The 20,123-nt window shown below is 40.1% G+C and overlaps 1 protein-coding gene across 1 annotated transcript in view; it reads left to right on the forward strand.

The window, feature by feature from the left end:
• The window catches only part of TESK2 (testis associated actin remodelling kinase 2), an 84,268-nt gene extending 65,366 nt beyond the window's left edge, over positions 1–18,902 (forward strand). Inside the window, exons 6-11 of the mRNA XM_075759536.1 lie at positions 3,071–3,153; positions 5,142–5,217; positions 6,851–6,934; positions 8,049–8,135; positions 11,781–11,916; positions 14,092–18,902. Coding sequence (XP_075615651.1) covers positions 3,071–3,153; positions 5,142–5,217; positions 6,851–6,934; positions 8,049–8,135; positions 11,781–11,916; positions 14,092–15,104 — 1,479 coding nt within the window. The 3' untranslated portion in view covers positions 15,105–18,902. The remainder of the gene's footprint in view (positions 1–3,070; positions 3,154–5,141; positions 5,218–6,850; positions 6,935–8,048; positions 8,136–11,780; positions 11,917–14,091) is intronic.
• Positions 18,903–20,123: the final 1,221 nt, after the last annotated feature.

Raw genomic sequence — 20,123 nt, forward strand, 5'->3', positions numbered from 1 at the left:
CTTTCATTGAATGCATGTGAACTACCAGTTACTGTGGGCTATGTTAAGTCACCTTTTTATGAATTGCATCTTAAATCTGGTAACTAAACTATCTGTGCTGTGGATTTGGTGCAGTGTTGTGTAATGGATTTACTAGGTTGGGAAGGGTGGACAAGGAGTATGGTGGTGCTGAGGGTGGCTTTGAACACCTTGAGAATCTCAGCACAGAATGAAGCATTGCTGTCTGCAAAACTTTGTACTGAATGAGTGATAGAGGCTTGGAAGGTAACATCTGACCATGCTAGTATCCATAGAAGGGTTTTACTACTGATTTTGCTAGGAACAGGCTGCCATCCTTTCTGGGTTCCAGGAAATTGGTGTGTAGCTACACAAAAACTTGCCCCAGTTGAATTAAATCAGTTTAGTTTCACTACAGTGAGCATTTGTAGTGACACTGACATTTTTTTGTCTGGTGCGCATCACTTGCCCATGGCTGATTTTAAGTGTGAATAAAAAAGTCACTCTTGTACTGGAATATGTATCCTAATGAATTTAAATTCACACTTGGCACTTCTTCATATGCAGACAAAAGATAAGCTTCCACTAATGAGAGAGAATAGTTTAGCATCCTTCTTTGTCACTTAACATTGCGTAGCCCACCACAGCAGAACAACTGATCAGTAGAAACATAGCCCTAGGCTTTCCCGCATTGCCTTGTCATGGTGTACTGGCCCCTCCTGCAGGACCTCTGGACCCCACAGCAGTGGGATGTCTGCTCTGTTTGGTTTCTTGTAAGACCTGCACCGAAAGGGAACCAGCTTTGCTGCAGGCAGCTCCTGCTCATCCGGGAAGGAGCTCAGAGCTGTCAGGTAGCATTACTTGGCAGCTGGATTGGATGCACTACTGGTTTAATATATGATTTATCTAGGAATAATCTACTTGTATACTAGTTCAGTGCTGTACCTGAGACTGCCTGGGGCTTGGTGGGGGGTAAGATTGTTCGTCTGCAGTTGATGATGTGTTGCTGTCTAATGGGATGTGATTGTATACTTGTACGAAGCTGAAGGAAAACTTGCTGTCAGGATGATGTTGCATTTAAGCTTCCTTTTGGTATCAAAGCAGCCCGGGAAATTACTGCAGATCTTAAGGTTGGTAGAAATGTTTCTACAGATTTTTAGATATGTTGAAAATAGTTCTAAGTTTGAATTTAAATGTTCCCCTGAAATTTTGGAGACCAGGAGTTGTTGGAGAATAACCCTAATCCTCAAAACCCAGAAGGCAGAATGAACTATTGCAGTCTTGCTACTCAAAATGAACAAAATATAAATAGTCAAAGGTGATGCAAGAAGGAAATCTAGAGTTTAAAACTAATTCTTTTATGAGAGGTTTGGGTTTTTAAAAAATGTCAAATTACAAATCATCTTTAATTGCTGATGGCTTTAATATGGCAGAAAAGAACCCTGATATTTTGCTGCATAAACTCATATCAGCATTCTTGTATACTGCAAATTCTCTAGTGTCCTCATAGACTTGTTTCCATGTGGTACACAATAGAATTCCACTTGTCTGAATCATTTGAGTAAGATTTTTCAGAAAAGTTTTATCCTTCTCAGTTTTAAGTCCACTTACAGTGACCAAATGTTTAAACAGAGGCAAGCTGAATGAATGTGCTCTTTGATAAAAGATAACAAAGCCCGTAACTGAGAAGCTTTGCTGCTCTTTGGGCAAGCATGGTTGATTTAACTTGGTACATGTTTATGAATCCCCAAACTAACTGTACTTATACTTGAGTCATGCTAAACAAATAAAACTTTGCATCTCAGGAGCCCGGCGTGTGTTTCAAGAGACTGGCATGCATTTTCTTTACATCATCGCAGGAGCAACTTGCCTTAACTTCTTAATTGGCAGGAAGAAAACTCACTTCACGGCCTGGGCCACAATCGTCTCTGAATAATGTAAACAGTGATGACCTGAACTTGATCTTTTAGACAAGAGACTCACTTTTCTTGGTAGTTGCATTATACAGACAAGCTAATGCTCTGGGGTCAGTGAGGGGCTTTTTTACATCCAAGCACAATAAAGCTAGAAAGTGTTTCCTGCTGTTTAGCTAATTAATGCAGGGTACCACTCTGTAGGAGTCGGCGGCAGTGTTGTTGCCTGTCACTGCTATTGTACTGCGTACAGAAGGATACAGAGCAAGGCATGTGGTCAGGGAATGAATTCTCTGTCTTGCTCCACCCTATTGCAGGACAGAAAAAACCTTGGGGAAGTCACCTATTGATTCATTCAGTGAGAAGGGAAAAGATGTGGTAGTGGAATGGTCAAAGCATGTTTCTGAGTTGTAAATAAATAACAAAAATAAATCGATAATACCCTGCATATGATGTGATGCTGTGAGACCACAATTATCTCTGTCCTTAAATTGCCTTCCTTGCTGACACTGGAGGGCATATCTGAAAGGAAAGGATTGACAGCTTTTCCCTACTAGACTTTCCCCTTGAATCATATTTTATGATGTACTTGTAGAATAAATAATTTTATTTGAGACTTTAAAAGCACATGGAACTTTGTCAGATCTTGTATTGTCTGATGAAAATTTACTGCAAAGCAGTGAGTTCCTTTTCAGTAATTAATGTAGCAAAATATAGAAAGGCATTTAGAGTTTGCTCTGATCTTGCATTCTGGTCAAGTACGGGCAAATTGTAAAGAGAAAATATAAGGTGTCATAGCAAACAGCAAGTATTGCATACTTGAGCAGTAAGGGAACTAAATCATCTTAATTCTTGCTAGAACCTAGCTGAGTACATTCTGGCTGTGGCCGCCTGCTTTCTCAGCAAGTTTTTAAGTGGATTATTAACTAAGTGTAAGTCTGCAGCATCTGAAGTTTGACAGTCATGTGATTGTGCAGGGGGGAGGGTAGGGGAAAAGGGTGGTTGCTTTCAGACAAAAGCTTTTAATAAATGAATGTCTTCCAAACAATATCTTGTAATCTTGTTCCAGATTAAAAATAAATAAAACAAATGGTATATGAGTTTCATGCCCTGACAATAACTCTTCTGTTGTTTTGTTTGTTTTTGGTTTTTTTTTCCAGAACTGTTTAATAAAACATGATGAGAATGGATACTCAGCGATAGTGGGAGACTTTGGTTTAGCAGAGAAAATTCCTGATCACAGGTACGTGACCTAATCAAAATACAGCAAGAGTTGCAGTGCAATTGCAGATCAGAAGCTCTGAGCCGGATCTGTGAGGCCATTATTGCATTCTGATACAAAATGTACAAAAAATATTCTCAGTCTTCAGTCTAGAACTGCAGGCTGGATGGCCAAAAGGTTCTAGCCTTAATTACTGTCCATTTTAATAGACTTAGTGGTGATATTTATTCTTCAAAAATGCTCCAGTGAGGATTTACTCAAGCTGTGAAGATTTACTCAAGCTTTGCAGTAGATCTTCTAAGCAGGTACTTGGGAATTTTGGTTTAAAAAAAAAAACCAAACCAAAACAAAAAAACGCCTAACAAAACACAATAAAGCAAACACAAAAATACTGCCCAGCATTCTGGATTGGGATGATTTTATAATAAATGTCCTCTGTTGATTCCAAACAACTTTAATCAGCATCTTTCCATTTTCATAAACAATATTCAGTGGCATTCCTGTATTATTCTCTTTAACCTTTGGGTTACTTAGGATCCAGGTTTATAACAAAGAGATATTAAAATTACTGTCTAACAGTAGCTCATCGTTTTGCTCTCCCTAGGGTGAAATTATAATCTTAACTCATTTGAGGAATGCACAGGTGACTGTCACCAAGCTATTGTCACAACTGGAAATAGTCCTTTTGTCATCCCTCCATTAGGGAGATCAATGACAAGGATTTCATTGTTCTTTCTGTATATTGACTCGTGTATTTCAGAGTATTCTGACTGTGAAATGTGCTGTCAGATTTTCTCCAGTGTATGCTTCTGCGTAAAATAAATAAAACCCTTCTAGCTCTTTTGACAACAAAGAAAACAATAAAAGTTGATCTCAGCTATGCACTGTTTTTAAACTGCAGATATACTAAAACTGTATCTTGGGAGGTCTGAAGGCTGGCATTAACGTTGATGAAATGTTGAATTAAAAGGTTAACAAAGTGAATATTTTAATTTCCAAACTACTGATAAGTACAGCCAATGTGTATCTTGTACACTCCTGTGGAATCTCTGCCCTTTAAGGTGCTGAAAGCTTGAGCTGTATTCACAGGAACCCATCACAAAAATCAGGAAGGCACCACAGGTACCTTAAGGTGTTCTGAATACCCAGTTTTGAGATGCCCTGAAAACTGTAGGTGAAAGTAAGGTAGCTTGATACAAAACCAAACAACATAATAAAATTGTTACGTTAGCCACCATTTTGGTTTGATCTAGTCTTACCTCCATTTTCAAATGCAGTTTTGTTGTTTCCACCTTGCTGGCTAGCAAGCCATGCTATTTGAGGCCTTCAGAGGCCCTTTTTTTTTTTAATAGGTATTCCTTCAAGGTCAGCTGCGTGACAAGCTGGAGGCCTTTCTTATGGCCCCAGTATTCAGCCAAAATTGCAAATTTTTCAAATTGGCTCTATTCTGATTACTTCTAATTTTTCCCTGTTAAAGGATTCATCTGATCAATCTTGACTTAAAAAAACCAAACAACAAAACCAACAAAACAGTTTGCAAGCAGGCTATGCTGAATACTTTCAGAGCTGCTTATTGGTATATGCGTAGGGATGGATGCCTGCATGTCTTGCTGTGTGAATGGAGAACTTGACATCTAGCCCAAAACTGATGTCCACAAACCTTTTTATGTATAGATGAAAGAGCACTGTCTGCCCAGAGTTTGGAAACCAAAACTATTGAACACCTGTGATCTTTATTTAGAAACTGGAAATCAAATATACGTATTTGATTGAAGCTTTCTTTTTCTTTCAACTTCTCCGGCTATTGAATGTTCCAGTGAGTCCAGTAGGAAACCAGTCCAGTATGTTATGGAACTCACTTGTATCGACTTCCCTCTGGTAAAAGTTTCTGCAGATACTTGGAGTTATGGAAAGTTAGTAGCAATGCCTGAGCATTTAATTAATGGTGGTTCTTTCTCTCCCCACACCCCCCTCCCCTCTTTCCTCCCATCTATCCCATATCTATGTAGTGAGAAGTTACCAGTGGTGGGTTCACCTTTCTGGATGGCACCAGAAGTTCTCAGAGATGAACCTTACAATGAAAAGGTAGGTACGTGATATAAATGGACTTTAGTTGTCAGATGTTTCTCTTCAATAGCTGTGTACAAAGTGTAGAATTTTCATAATATTAAAATTATGTTATTTTCATTTCTGATGTTTCTGTACTCAGTAGGTCATTCAGACTAAGGGAGAGTGTGAGTGAATAGCTAATATTTTTATTCATGGTGTGGATTCTTATATGGAAATAGAATTACCTTTAGCATAAGTCACTACTATGCTATTTCCATTCTGAAACACCCCACATGCAGAAATATGGTATTGGCTGGTTGACCTAACACAACTTAATTTAACTAAGTCTTATGAGAAGTGTAGTGAGGTTGCTGTCCTGACAATACGTTAGTGAAAGCTGGGTAGGAGTAAAAGGTCTGTATGTAAACTGGTACAATTTAAAAATAAAAATTCAACATTTCTCAAGGTAAAACCTTTATCCTTTACCTGGATAAAAATGTTCTCCAAAGGTATTTTTAAGTTTTCTTATTTGTGGCATTGGGAAATGTTTCTTTCCAAGGAGGATCAGATCACATTGGAATTTTAGAAATAGTATTTTCAATCAAGCTCTTCTTTATACAGGATTTTCTCTCCCATGTGTAACAAAGTCTAATTCAGCCCTGCAAGTGCAGTTTTTCTGTGATAAAGCCCATATCCTGTACCTTTTTATAGCTAGTAGTCAATAATCTATTTAATTTGTGATACTTTTAACTTGCAGAAAGGCAGTAGCTACCTCAGTAATGAATGTAGTAATTATAATTTCAAAGATTTTTTAAGAGTTCCAGTTGACCTAAATTAATACTAAAGTACCCAAATCTATTGTGCCACATTCTTCACTAACCCTAGGGCATGGAGGACTAAAGAGGAAGTAGGTCTCATACTTCATCAGCATGAAAGGAGATGTATAAGCCTGCCTGATATCTAAGGGCTGAGAGATGCTGGCTTCTGCTCTGTAGAGTTGTATTCCATGTTTTCCTAAATTTTATTAAATGATAAATCCAGGTGGGTGGAAAACAGAGGAACTGTGCAGCTCCAGGAGTAGTCAGATAAGTGATTACTAAGTGTCATGGAAATTGATGCTGGTATGCGGTGTTACTAGGTGTCTCAAGCTTTGGGAAAGACACTGTTTTCTCCAGAGGTACTGAACTGTGAGAAGAGAAAAATGTAATTTTTCTTAAAAACAGCATTAATGTTCTGGATAAGCTGTGATCATGTGTATTCTAAAACCATCTTTTTAAGCACAGTGATATATATAGGCATGTCATGTTTTGGCTATGTTTTTAATTACTCCCATCTGAAAGGCATCAAATGCAACTTCACCATTCTTTAAGCAAGGAAGGATTTTTTTTTTATACTGCTGAATTAAGAGTGGTTTGGTGTTTTTTTCTTTTTTTTCTTGAAAGATTTTTAAAGTTATTGCTATTTGTGCAACAAGAATGCTTTACTGTGAGCATGTGTTTTTTCACATGGAAAATATTAGCTGCAATGCAGTCGATTAGCGTTGTAAGGCTGTGGTGTTGGTTTAGTTGTTTCATGATAACCATTTGGGGTAAGGAGAAGCTCAGTGGCAGATAAGAACACTGGGTATTCATAGCTGAACCACGTGGCTATTTATTTTTTTCTCTCTCAGGCGGATGTGTTCTCCTATGGTATAATTCTGTGTGAGATTATAGCGAGAATACAGGCAGATCCAGACTATCTCCCTCGCACAGAGGTAAGTGGTTACGTTTATAACATTGGTGGGAGGTGGTAAGTATGTCATGATAATGGTTGGCCTTTAGAACTTCTAGCATTGCTGCCAAAGATACGATGAATAGGCGTTAACATTAAAAATAGCCTGTAAAAGGCTTTTGTTCTTCTGTGCTGTTATTGTAAGAAGCACCATCGAAGACGCTTTCACGGAGACTTTGTCTAGCTGCAGTCCTCATGGGAAATCCTTTCTGCCCCTAACTGGCAGAACTTTGAGAGCATAGCAGTGACCTTCCTTTTGTAGAATGATAGCTCATGTAGACTTCTTGCCAAATTCAGAACAGAGCACTTTTGGCACACTGCATCCACTAAGCAGCCCCTCCTTGTGAAAGGGGCAGGAGCTATGTTAGCAGCAGCTAAAATAAGCTCGCTGCATACTGTGCTAAGCACTGTGGATCTGAGCTAGAATTGACTAATCAAACAAGATACTTCTTACTTGCTTCAGTTGTCTTTTGGTTGAGTGCCATCTGCAGGGCACCTTTTGGCCCTCTATGGAGGGTCTTCCAAATTGTCTATTGCCCTCCAGTTCTGAAAGCGCAAAATTGCTTAGGTCTTGAACTGCAGTAAATAAGAGATCCTTTTGTTTCTCTGCCCTTCAGATTTTATAGAAGTGTCTTTAAGGAACTGGATAATTTGTATAACCAGTCTACCATCCACTGAAAAATTAACCATTTTAGTTGATAAATTGTCATCATAGTGAAGCCTCTGGTTTTATAGCAGGCTGTTAATTTACACTGTGAAGGTCACTATAGTGAAACATCATAGTATAAGATATTGCTTCCAGATCCACACGGGCAACATTTCAAGTGCAATGGATTGCAGTTGAGTCCAGGAAGAAGGATGGGCTTTGAAGTCAGCTCATTCTCTTACAGGTATCTTGTATCAAGTAATCCCCATTGGGAATGCTGCAGTTTGGAGTGTGCATGAAGTTTTCTCAAAATCCTCTGTATGTGGCTGCTGAGAGATGGTGTTCATGGTTATTCCTGATAACTTGATGTAGGGACCGCCTGAAAAGAAGATGCTTTGGGCCAGATAGCATACGTCATGTATATCTCTGTGCTGTATTTTTGTTTGTACAGAATTTTGGATTAGATTATGATGCCTTCCAGCACATGGTGGGAGACTGTCCCCCTGACTTCCTCCAGCTGGCCTTCAACTGCTGTAATGTGAGTATCTTTCTTGAAGGGGAGAGGCCTACACTGGAGTTCTCTAAATCCCTCTGGCTTTTGAAGATAGAGTTTAAAGCATTTACAGAAGAGACTAGAAGAGCTTACCTATAAAAGCAGTGTACATTCTGATAACCCAGAAAGCCCTTTGCAGTTTTTATAACACTTCTCTTCCTCTTGCAAAAAGGTCTATCTTGTGTTTTTGCAATTCTGTGTTCTGTCATGCCAAACAAACAGGTCTGGCACACTGAACAGCTTCTTGCAGGCTGCTCAGGCTGATCATAACCAGTTGTATATTATTGACACTGGCTGGCCCTCGGGCTGACAAAATCCAGCTGTTACTGTGTACAGACCTACTGAGCTGTGAAGAAAGAATTCTGAGTTGCTCTCACAAACAGAGGGGACAAACAAATCAAGAGCAGGCAGTAAACTACTCTAAAGTTTCTATATGCTGCCTTTTGGAAAGTAGGATAAACCTCCAAATCCCTAGCCTGTGTTCCAAAAAAAGCAAAGTTGGACCCAAATGATTTAATATCGGTAAGGCTATAGGCAATGTGCTGTATGGAGTAAAATTTCTGCTAGTTATTCAAGTAAAATTGTGCTAGATACCTTCGTGGCTCCTCAGTGTGAAAACTCCAAGGAAATAGATCTCTTTTGTGGGTTATCCCCTAACAGAGGTTGCTAGTACCTTTGTATAGTAAACTGGTTTATATGAAGTAAGAGAACATGAGCTTTCACCAAATTCAGCTGAAGTTGAGAATGTCCAGTTTGCACAATTTAAGTTGAGGCAAGTTCTGAAAATTTTACTGCACAAAACTTTGTGTGGGACCCCCCAACCAGGCCATGCTGGGCCAATACCAGCACTGCATCCAAGTGAGTGTTTGTAAGAAAAGTCTCAGAACAGGCTTTTTATTCCTGTCTGTTACTGATTTTTCAGGCTTTGTTTTCATGTCGACACTGCTGCTGAACGAAGCAGTCTCATCTCTCTGTGCTCTTGATGCTTATTTTTGCCCCAAGCTTGCGCTCTCCTTTTGTATTAGTACAAATGCACATGCTTGCTCAAGGGGAGAGCGGTATAAAGGTGGGATGTGAGCAGGTGGGGTTGACTGCTGCTCTTGAAACAAGATAGCGTAAGTTAATTCTAAAAAAGTTTATGGTACTTACTCTGGACAAGCTACTTCACTTCTCTGATTTCACTTTAGTACAGTGGAGCTTGCTTCACCAGAACAGTGGTACATCTGACTCATGTTTATGAAGTGTTTTGACTACATAAGCTGTAAAGGGCTTGGCTTAGAAGTAAGATTTGACTTTGGAAATCTCAGCTCCCACCTGTAGACTCCAGAAATCATACTGCATCCAAACACATGATGCATGATTCAAAGCAATTTTTCAGCAAATTTTCAGGTAAAATTCAGAATAAAACTGTACTCATGAACAAAGGCTAAGTGATTGATCTTATATTCTCATGTAAGAATTTGGTGTGTTCAAAGAAAAAAGATTTTCTCCTAGTGATTATTGTCAAATGCTGCTTCCTGTATAATAAACATCCCTTCCCTGAATTGAAAGTGGAAATTACTGTCTTGTGATCAAGCCATTAAAATGCTGATTTCATTGTGGGGCATGCTGTAATTCACTTACCACTTACCTAGTAGAAGGAAAAAGGTGGTGAACAGATAAGGCTTTCTTATTTCTTCCTAAGCACGCTGTGCTTCAATAATAGGTGATCTGTGTGATAATTTACTCTTAGACATGAACATTTATATAACTTTTTTTATTATTTAATAGGTCAACAAACAATGTAAGCTGTATAGCTAAGCTGTATAGCTCAGCTGATTAGCTGAATTGATGTGCAAAGCCCTGGGGTTTTCTGCAGCCAGGAAATGCTTTTTAGGGCAACCAGAGAAAACCAGTAAAAACTGACATGTATGAGTGATAGATTAAAATTTCTTTAATTTGCTGTTATAATGTGTTGGGTTTTTTAAAATAAGTACCTGCAAGGAAGTCTAAAACTTAAGGCTCCCCAACAACTATAAACCTACTTGTGCAAATACTTATAAATGTAATCACATATGATCATGCAAAAAGCTCAGCAGCACGACCCGAGTGCTGGACAACTGCTGCCTTGAGGAAGAACCTTCTATTCCATTTGAGCAGAATCTGGACTGCACAGGGATGGAAGAGGCAAATGTTGCTCTGAGTCACTTTTCCGTTGTGGCTTTTGTCCTGGACCTCACCTATCACAAATTAAAATAGCCAGGGAGCTCTTCTTTCTTCCCGTAGCTTGCAACAGCTCTCTAAGTTTCCCAAATTCGCAAGTTTGTTGGAGTACAGAGTATGTGCATTGGTTTTGCCCCTGCCCTACTCTTTCATTGAAATAAGGAAAGCAGAAAATTATGTTTTCCTATGCCAGGAAATTCCAGCTGCTGCATTAGAACAACTTTCTTGCTGCTCTTGAGCTCTTCAAGTATGATTTGTTTGTTTGGTTTTTATTACTGTACATAGGAATTTTTAGCCCTTTACCCTGTGTTGCTAGAAGCTGTGCTGGTATTGCTGATCACACTGCTTCTCTTCAGAAACATCTACCTTGTAGGACTTGCAAGGCAGTATCAGGGAGGTCTTTGGGGTTTGTTGTGTACAAAGCACCACTGTTCCCTTTGTATAAGAGGTGAGATCTGTCTGGGCTTGTCTGCTCTGAAAAAGCCTTTAGAAGGCTGGAAACATGAATCAGGTCAAGCAAAACCTTTTTTTAATAGTGTAATAAAGTTAACTTTCAGCTGCTGAATTATATATTGCTACCTACAGTAGATAAACCTGTAACATATATACAGGGTCAATGTTCAAAAGGATGAAATGTCTTCTAAGTTACAGCTTACATTAAGCTGCTTGCCCTCTAGTACAATTTAAGTGTTTAGAAATCAATTTCTACTAGGGTGAATAAATAGATACATACTGATAAATACAAATGCACACTGATGACTGAGGGGAGGATATGTTACTTGAGCAAAGATTATTTTTTTTTCTATTGTATTACTTTGTCAAATAATATAACCAATCTTGATTCCTCACAAGACAGACCAGTACACTGAGTAGTAAGGCTAATTAACAGATGGAAAGATAAAACATTTTAAACTTTTAAATCAGCAATGCCATTTAGGTGGGTTTTAATTAAAGCCACAAGGAGATGATGGAAGAATTACAAACTTTTAAAGAATGACATAGCCAAGTTGTTCTGATTAATCCTTATTGCTTTCAGGCACATTCTGAAATAACATTGATATATCATCTCTGACTGATAACTGGAGTCCAGAAAGAAATCTTTGAACTATGAAAGCTGTTTAAAACAAACAAACTCCCCTTGCCAAATCCTGAATCTAACAGCTTCCCACCTTTTCAATTTAAAATGTGTCCTCTTTATAGAATATTTACAGCATGATAATTAAATGTGAGAGGTATAATAGAAATAAATGAGGACAGAATACTACTTTTTCCCCTGCTTTACTTGGGTTTTTTGCAATGACGACACACTTCTTAAAACAGTCTTGAATTTCCTCAGTTCCTTCATATTGTCCCTCTGTCTGTCCACTGTGTAAGCAGAATAGCATGGACAAACCCATGTGAACTTATTTGATCTGTGTGCATTCACAGATGGATCCAAAGTTGCGTCCTTCATTTGCTGATACTGTCAAAACACTGGAGGAGATTTTAAACCGCCTGAGAAATGACGACTCGGAGAGAGAGAGAAAGATTGTGAACCTTGACAACAGTGAAAGAAAACCCAAAGGTAAGTGTCCGTATTGTAGAAACCTTGCTGCAGGCTAATAGCAAGAGGCTACAATGCTTCATATTTTGAAGACTGGGATTTCAGCTATATATGGTATTATTTACAGCTTATGAATGATTTTACTCAAAGCCCGAAAATTATTCTGGAACAATGCTATATACATGCTTTGCACTGCAGAGTGTCCTTTGGGGAAAAAAACAGCTAACTGTTTCTTAAAGTGCCTCAAAAGATTCTGCCCACAAGCTCTTGAGGGGAAATTTAGAGTTTATTTGGGAATGGTTTTGTAAATTGCTAATAGTATAGGAAAATCCATCAACTTTTGCTTTGTCCCTGCCATACTTAGTGCATATACATAATTTCTTTTGGTGTTACATGTAACACTTGGAAGCTTCTTAAATTCCTTCAGGAGGAAGAGCAGAGAAGATACAAGAGTAGTATAAAGTACCCAGAAATACTCTGAAAGACCAGAGAAAAGATGAATCCCAGATCTGCTTGGGAATGCTGCCCTTGAAGGGCTTTATCTAAAGCTGTCTAGTGCCACCTGGTGTGGGGAGCAAACTGCAAGCAGTTCTTGCAGGCTGGGGTATATTCTGACTTACTTTTATGTTAGTAGACTTCTGGCACTGCAAATCTAAAGTACAGTAAAAATAGTTTCTCGTATTCTGTATATATAAATACACAATATATATATACACACATATAGCTATCTGTCTGTAATATGGTTATTGATTGAAGTAAGTTCTGTATTTCAAACCACGTGGAATGTATGCATGTGGTTGTTCTCCCACACCTGGAAAGCATCTAAAAGAGGTATGAGTTAAAAAGGAAATTTTTTTGTCTATTTGGGGTATTGTGGTTTGGTTTTGTTTTTTTCTTTTAATTTTCCTGGCATTCTCCCTTTGGAGTACATGTCAGATGTGCATCTTCTTGGAGAAGTGTTACATGCTGTTCTTTGACTTGCAGAATTTTTCCTAGGTGGACTGACTACAGTCTGAACTATGGCAGTATTTAAAGGGAAAAGTGGAAATTATTCTGGCTTATTCTGGATGTGGTAATCAAAATGAGATATTTCTTCTTTATATCTGTTTGTTATTGCTCTATCACAGCTCTTCAGAGGCACCTTGAGAGCCAGTGGCTGATGCATGTTCCAAACACTCAAGGAGTTAGCATCTTTTCCTGAACAACTACCATTTTCCCTTCCTATTTGTAGTGATAGAGCTTTTATTTCTATATATATGTGTGTGCGTGTGTGCAAGTAAATAGACATACACACATATGTACAACTCATTAGGGTCCAACTCTCATATATCCCTAGTTGCTGTATTGCATAATGTACTGGATGAAGGCTGGGATGGAATGATTTAAACTCTTCATGTATCAGGAGGGGCATTTATTTTGGTTTTAGACTTTTCCCATCAGGGTGAAAAGGTCCCAATTCCTTTGGCAACTATGCTTTGTACTTGTTCTCTTTTATGGTCAGTATCATCAACAGATCTTGGGCAACCTCTGCTGGAAGCCAGAATGATAAATTTAGAAACGTGCAAATTGTTCTACTTCAAGACCACCCTGTGCCGTCTCTGCTGTGTCACTGTACTGGCAGCAAGGAGGTTTGAAGGGGCCCTAAAATACAGGGCTTGGATAGAAGAGGGAAAAGACTTCCTCGTTCCTACCAAATTTTTGTACAGTTTCCTTTGTTTTGTTTTTTCTGAAGAAAATATTGTCTTGCCAAATTAGCATCCCCCATAATGTGGGTGCCAAATTTTATCATAAACTGATAAAGAAGCAGTTTAGTTTTAGTGCCTAGGGAAGTAAGATGGCATTAACTGAATTTGCATTTCCTCAAGTCTTCAAGATGACTCTTAATTAGCCGGAGGCATGAGTAAAAAGGAGAGAATATTTTAAATCTGTTGTTGATTGCCTTACATTTAAAAGGTCCTATGGACAGGGCTGCCAAATTTCCACATTTTAAACCAGTAATACACTGAGGAGAAGAGAATGGTGTACTCATGTTTGTGCAGGAACTTGTAAGGAACGAGCTGACGTGCCCATGGAAGATACTTTGGAACATCAGAAATGCAGCTTTTTCTTTACAGTTGTCATGAAGACTCTGTGAGTGAGCAGACATGCAGGTATATAGCTCCTTTAAGCTAAGAGTATTTCTCTTCTTCTACTCAGGATCAATTGAGAAAGGACCAGGAGTCAAACGTTTGAGTTCCCTGGATGATAAGATCCCACCCAAGTCACCCCGTCCACGTCGGAATATCTGGTTGTCACGCAGCCAGTCAGATATCTTCTCCCGCAAGCCTTCCAGGAAGATAAACGTGCAGGACCCCTACTATACACCAAACAAGGCGTTAGGCCGGAAAGTTAATCCCTTCAGTGCCCGTGAGGACCTCAAGGGGGGGAAGATCAAATTCTTTGACATGCCAAGCAAGTCTGTGATTTCCCTGGTGTTTGACTTGCATTCTCCAGAGGCGGGTGGAGGCCTGAAAGCCAGCCAGTCCCAATTCCGGCAGGCGTATAGCACAGACTGGCAAGAATTTTCCCTCCTTCCTGGGAGGAGATGCAGATCACTTCCACTCTCTCCTGAGCTGCCACACAAGGAATATGGCCTGTTTGGGGGACTGTCTTCAACTGTCAGCAGGTGTGACCCAACCCAGCTAGGTGCAGAGGTTCGGCAAAAACTCCTGAGTAGCACTAAATATGGTGTGTCAGAGATTCCTCCCTTTCAAGCCAAGCCTCACAGGCCAGAATTTCTTCCTGTACCTGGTCAAGAAGAAGATATGGACTGTTCAGATGGGCCAGTGGCCCAGGAGGAAAATGGGTTTTGCCCTGCTGAGAACACATGTGGAGATCCAGCATGTAATCAACCTTTAGTGCTGGCCCAGCCTGAGCTGCTATCTTACAAAAAGCTCCCAGTTGAGAATTCAGTGAACTCTGAAGGTCATGGCTCCTCACAAGTGTTTGCAGGTTGTCTCCCTTCTGAAGAGATGGAGGTAGAAGATGACCTACTGAAAAATACTCCACTAGAGTCTACAAAGCCTCTGTTCAGTGTTAGTCCTTGCACCGAGCTGAAGAGAGAGGCATGGCCCTTCAGGAAGCAGGATGGGGACAGTCCTGCCCTGTTGTCTCAGACCTCCGCCAACATCTCCGCAAGTGGTAGCACACAGTCACCTTGTGACATATGAAGAGAGGGCTCAAAATGAACCTGTCCTTGAGGGAACAGTTGTTCCCAGTCACTTAAACTCTGTGTTTTCTGTAGTGCTGGGTTTCACATTCGAAAGAGATTCAGCAGATGGTAGAAACTGGCTGTCAAACAGATAGCTGCAGACAGCCTCTGGAGAGACTGATTATTTTAACTTTATTTCAAACTGTGCTTATTCCCTACCCTGATTTATATTAGGAGGGGGAACTACTCCAGCCAGCATGGCCATGTGGGCCCCAGAGCAGGCACCGTGTAAACAGTCTGACCCAGATCCCAGCATGGAGCATTTCAAGGCCTTAAGCTTAATGTTGGGTAGAAAGCGCAACCCTTAGGTTTTCCCTCTTCCTCTGACTGACCAGCTGCTCTAAACCACTGCAGATTTGCATTAGTGTTCTGCAGCAGTGCATGTGAGTCGGAGCCTGTAGAAATGGGCACAGAGATCTTCCAGAGCTATGTTGAGCAGATAGGAATGCTCTCTGGTCCCAGAGCTACTGAGTGCTGGTGCAGCATTATACAAGTTTTTCTTTCAAAAGCAGCAAAACCAAACCCCCTCATGCTGGTAGCAATCTGCAGGCTGAGTCACATGACAAATACTTTGCGATTAACGAGAAGAGTCTGTTCCCTGGTGTTTTATTTTCCCGTGGACTTGGTAATGATGTGTAACACATTAGTGCAGGGAAACACCGCTCTCCTCCTCGCACAGTTCTTCACGTACCTCAACCCAAATGTGGAGGAAGATTTGCCGAGGGTTCAAGAGGGGAGCCATATTCCAGGCATTGTCATTTCTGGGCTTCTGGAGAAACTGCCACTGAAAGTACCAGTTGTACTGAGCATTTTGGGGGTTAGAATGGACATCATGATGTGTTTCTGCAGAATAGTCAGTTAAATACAGTATCTACATTTGACTATTATGACTAAGCTAGGAGGGTCACATTCACCTCCCTCTTTGGTACAACATCCTATCTCATTGATAATAGTGCAGTAATGATGGTTCCTTATTTAAAACCAGACTGCTTGAGAGAGGACAGGAATCCCCTGCCCAGGGGGAGTTGCCAGCAGTGTTGCAGCCACACAAGAGGTCTTGGAGGAGGATAGACAGACTCAGAGAACAGCTTTGTATTGTCAAACTGAAGAAAATTAGCTTGCCTCAAATTAACTTTTTTTTCTTCTACAGAAGGAAGCTGTTGTCTTCACTGGCTTATCACTGAATAGGATTATCTCTTTTTTCCTTTTTTTTTTTTTTTCTTTCTTCCACCAGCAGGTACATGTTAAAGAAGCAATGGCATAAGCTTTAATGCTGCTTGCTTGATGTGATTTATGGGAAAGTTTGTTCTGTGATGACATTTGTGCAACATCCTGCCTTTTTCCACTATCGTTATCCGAAGAACATGGGATTTTTAGGTTGTTTTTTTTTTTTAACCTATAGTATCATTCCTGAGGTATGGATTGCATGCCTGCTGAGCAGATGGTGATGCAGTGGAGGCCAGAATTTCACCCAGGTAGCCTGTTAGGCTTTCTTTGGGCTCTTGTGTAAGGATGGAAAATGTAAGCTAGTCTCTGATGGAAGCAAGACTATTCCTACTCTTTTCCTGTCTCAAAGAAAGGATGAAGGAGAAAGCTTTAGTTCTTTCTTGGTGGAGATGCCAAGGTTTAGGTAACTATTCTGTGAGTTATAATTGTGATTTCCTCTTGTGAAATATGTGTTAACCTGAGCAGCAGTTATCCCTTTGCAGTGGCTGTGAAGAATTAAATGAGAAACCCAGTGTCGCTGAGTTACGTAGCACAGCCCATGCCAGATTAGGCAGCTGTTAGCAGTTTGACGGAGAAAATGCCTATCCTTACCACGATCACCCCTTTTGGCCCACACCTCTCTGCCTCTTGAAGGTGCTGATCAGTAGTCTGTCTTGTGTATCTTGTTTGCAGAGTGCAGAGCAGCTTGTATGGCTGACACTGTGTGTGCGTACTTTCCTTTGAGGACAGGGAAACAGGCAGCGAAACTCAATTGCCGACTAGTTGCCTGCCTGGTGCCTGGTTTTTGCTTGTTTTTTTTCTTTTTCTTTTTTTCCCCATCTTTCTATCTCTTATACAATTGTAATCTTTCGGGAGGGAAACGCATCAACACCAGCTTCTGTTGTCACAAAATGCATTTAGGTGCGTGACTTCAGACAAACAAGCAATAAGGAATAGTTTACTTCTGGATCACCAGGCTGCGAGGAAGCTGTCCAGCATCCTGCAGCCTCATCGGAGAGCACATGCACGCCTCTGGCTGCTCTGTGGCTTGCATTTGCCCTGGTTGTCAGCGCTGACACCTCATGAAGCCTGTTGCCCTCTCTGGCACTGTCTGCAAAGCCTGTGTAGTCAGCTTGGGGTACCTCTGTGGTGCCCATTACAGTGACCTCATCTGTTTTCTTACACCACTGTCTCTTAAACTGTTTCCCTGCTCTGAATAGTTCTCTTACAAAGCAGCATGGCTAAAATTTTATTTTCTTAAATGTCCACTCTAAGCACAGCCAGCTGACATGCATAGGGCACATCTGTCAACTTTTTCCAGCTCTTTGTACTGAGGTGGAGATGTCAGAAAGAGAAATGCCAAGGAATAGTGGCTCAGGCCTTTCCTGGATTCACGGTCTGCATGGGAAAAGAGGCATATGTATGGAACTGGAGTGAAAGGCCATTTTAAAACAGCCAAGTGCTTGCTAAACCCACTGTTTCCAAGGGTCCGGATGCGGTTGGCACTCACTACATCTCATGCCTTTGGCTGTGTAAAGCTGAATCTAGGTTGCACGTAGTAACTACTCTTAGGTTTTTTGCCCTCCTGAGGGTGCTTTTCTACTGGGGGCCATTTTCTGACAGCTATTGATGAACACGAATATGAACATGTGGCCAGAAAACTCCTTGTTTTATAGTGATGTGACAAAGTTTTATTGTGATTGGATTTTATCATGATTTTTGACTTTCTTATGAGAGCAGTTCTTGCTCTTTTAAAACACTTTCTACACATTGCTAGGTTCCCTGAAGAGATCAAAGATGTTTTTAATTCACTTTAAATCTTTCTGTGTTGAATACATTTAAATGTCTGTTATAAGCTATATTTTTGTTGTGGTTGCAGGTTGATAAAATGCAACTAAGAGAATGCATGTGAACTGCTGCCCCTCAAAAGCAGTGCAGACAAGGGGCTATAGTAGACATACTTGTTGGAGAGGCATTGATGTATTGTGTGTAACAGAACATTGGTATTTTTTGCCAGTACAACTAAAGACACTTGAATAATTCCTGTTTGCACTTAATGCTATTGTTTATATTGCATGTCACTACATTTCTATGCAAAACAAATAATCTTTTTTTTTGGGGGAGGAGGGGCAGCCAGATATTTGATTAAGTATAAAGATCTTTGCGAGATGATCTATTTTCGTATTTATGAAGGAGTTTTACGTCTTAATATTTTGCAGTCTGTAAATAGCTCAACTTGTAATTAAAGGCTTAGGAAGAAGTTTGTAGCCTGTGTATAATAGTAAGTTAACACTGCCAGAAAAAAAAAAAAAAATCTTTGCAAAACAACTTTTCTAATATTGTGGATATTTATGAATATGTAAAGAAAGCACGTCTTGTTTTTATGTTGATTGACCTTCTGACTTTTTTGAACTATAGAAATGGTGTATGTTTTATTGGAACTGCAATAAGAAGTAACCAAAGATGAATCCAGTTAAATATTTTCATAATTTTTTCTTGGTCAGGTTTTGTAAACTTTCCCAACTTGCTTTCAAAATAAAAATAAAATCAAGGCTTGAGTCTTGTGATTAAGAGGGCAAATTCTAGGTTAAAAAAGCTGGCTTAAACACTTACTTTAAGCTATGGATGGCATTAATATGTGGCTTGAGATCGTAATCACTATTACTTGGTGCTGAATTATAAACAGGGAGAATTGTCATCTGTATTCGGTGTTACTTCTTTCCTGCATCTTACTGAAGTGTTACACTATTAAATCCAAGAGACTCAAGGACTTTTTTCCTGTTCTGCCTTATAGTGCTCTGAAGAGTAGGCAGTAGCATGTGACCTATAAGACAAGATGGCTTTTGATAGCACTCAGGCTGCAGGGAGCTTGTTGTTGTGGCTGCTCTGTTCCAGCCCTACAGAACAGCTCCAGCAGCACAGGAAGCAGTGCAGTTTAAGGACCACATCTGGCTTTAAGTCCCACTGCACCTCCCCTTACTCAGAAGTTTGAAGACCTTCTGTGCCAACCTGCTGTGGCTTGGTGCTGCCTGCAGTTACCTTGCACTAGAATCAGATGGCCCATTTGGGAGGAGAAGCTTTCTCCTTTTCCTTTGTGGTCAGCGTCTCAAAAAAAACCCAACAAACAAAACAAAAAACCCCCAACTAAAACCCACCACTTTTTTCCTTCTTGACTTCCTTAGAAAGACAGGAAATAATTATGAGGGTTATAGGTAATTACCCTACCAGCAGTGACTGAAAACAGTAACACTTGACTAAACATTTATAAAACTGTATGCTTTGCCTGAAAAGCTAGCCTGCTTTCATCTGGTGTCTTTCAATCAGAAGCATCACATCATTTTCCAGTGACTGTTTACAGCATTTTCTGTCAAGCTGGTTGTATGGGTCAACTGCTTGGAGCTTTCAGATGTGTTTTTGTAGATACTTGGACCTTTAGCGTGTGCTTCTTTTGAAAAGGTCCATCCCACCCTAAACCACTAGGTAAGTGACAGCATGTGGCAAGGCTGTAGGTGCAGTACTTACCTGTACACAAGATCTGGGAGGAGGCTGGGGCTCTTAACTTCCTAAGAAGTTTGAGTGGGAAGCTCTGGCCTCTGTCTTCTCTTGTTATCAAGTGATTACCCTCTTCATCTTCTGTACAAAGTGAAACCCATGCTAAAGTAGCTAGCATATGGTCTTTCCAGAAAGGCAACCCTAGGCTGTTTTTTTCAAAACCCACTTTGAGTGGGGAGCACTACCCTGAAACTTGCAGCCCTGGGTGCAGTTGGAGAGG

The sequence above is a fragment of the Balearica regulorum genome, chromosome 8, assembly GCF_011004875.1.
Source record: "Balearica regulorum gibbericeps isolate bBalReg1 chromosome 8, bBalReg1.pri, whole genome shotgun sequence".
In the NCBI taxonomy this organism is placed as follows: Eukaryota; Metazoa; Chordata; class Aves; order Gruiformes; family Gruidae; genus Balearica; species Balearica regulorum.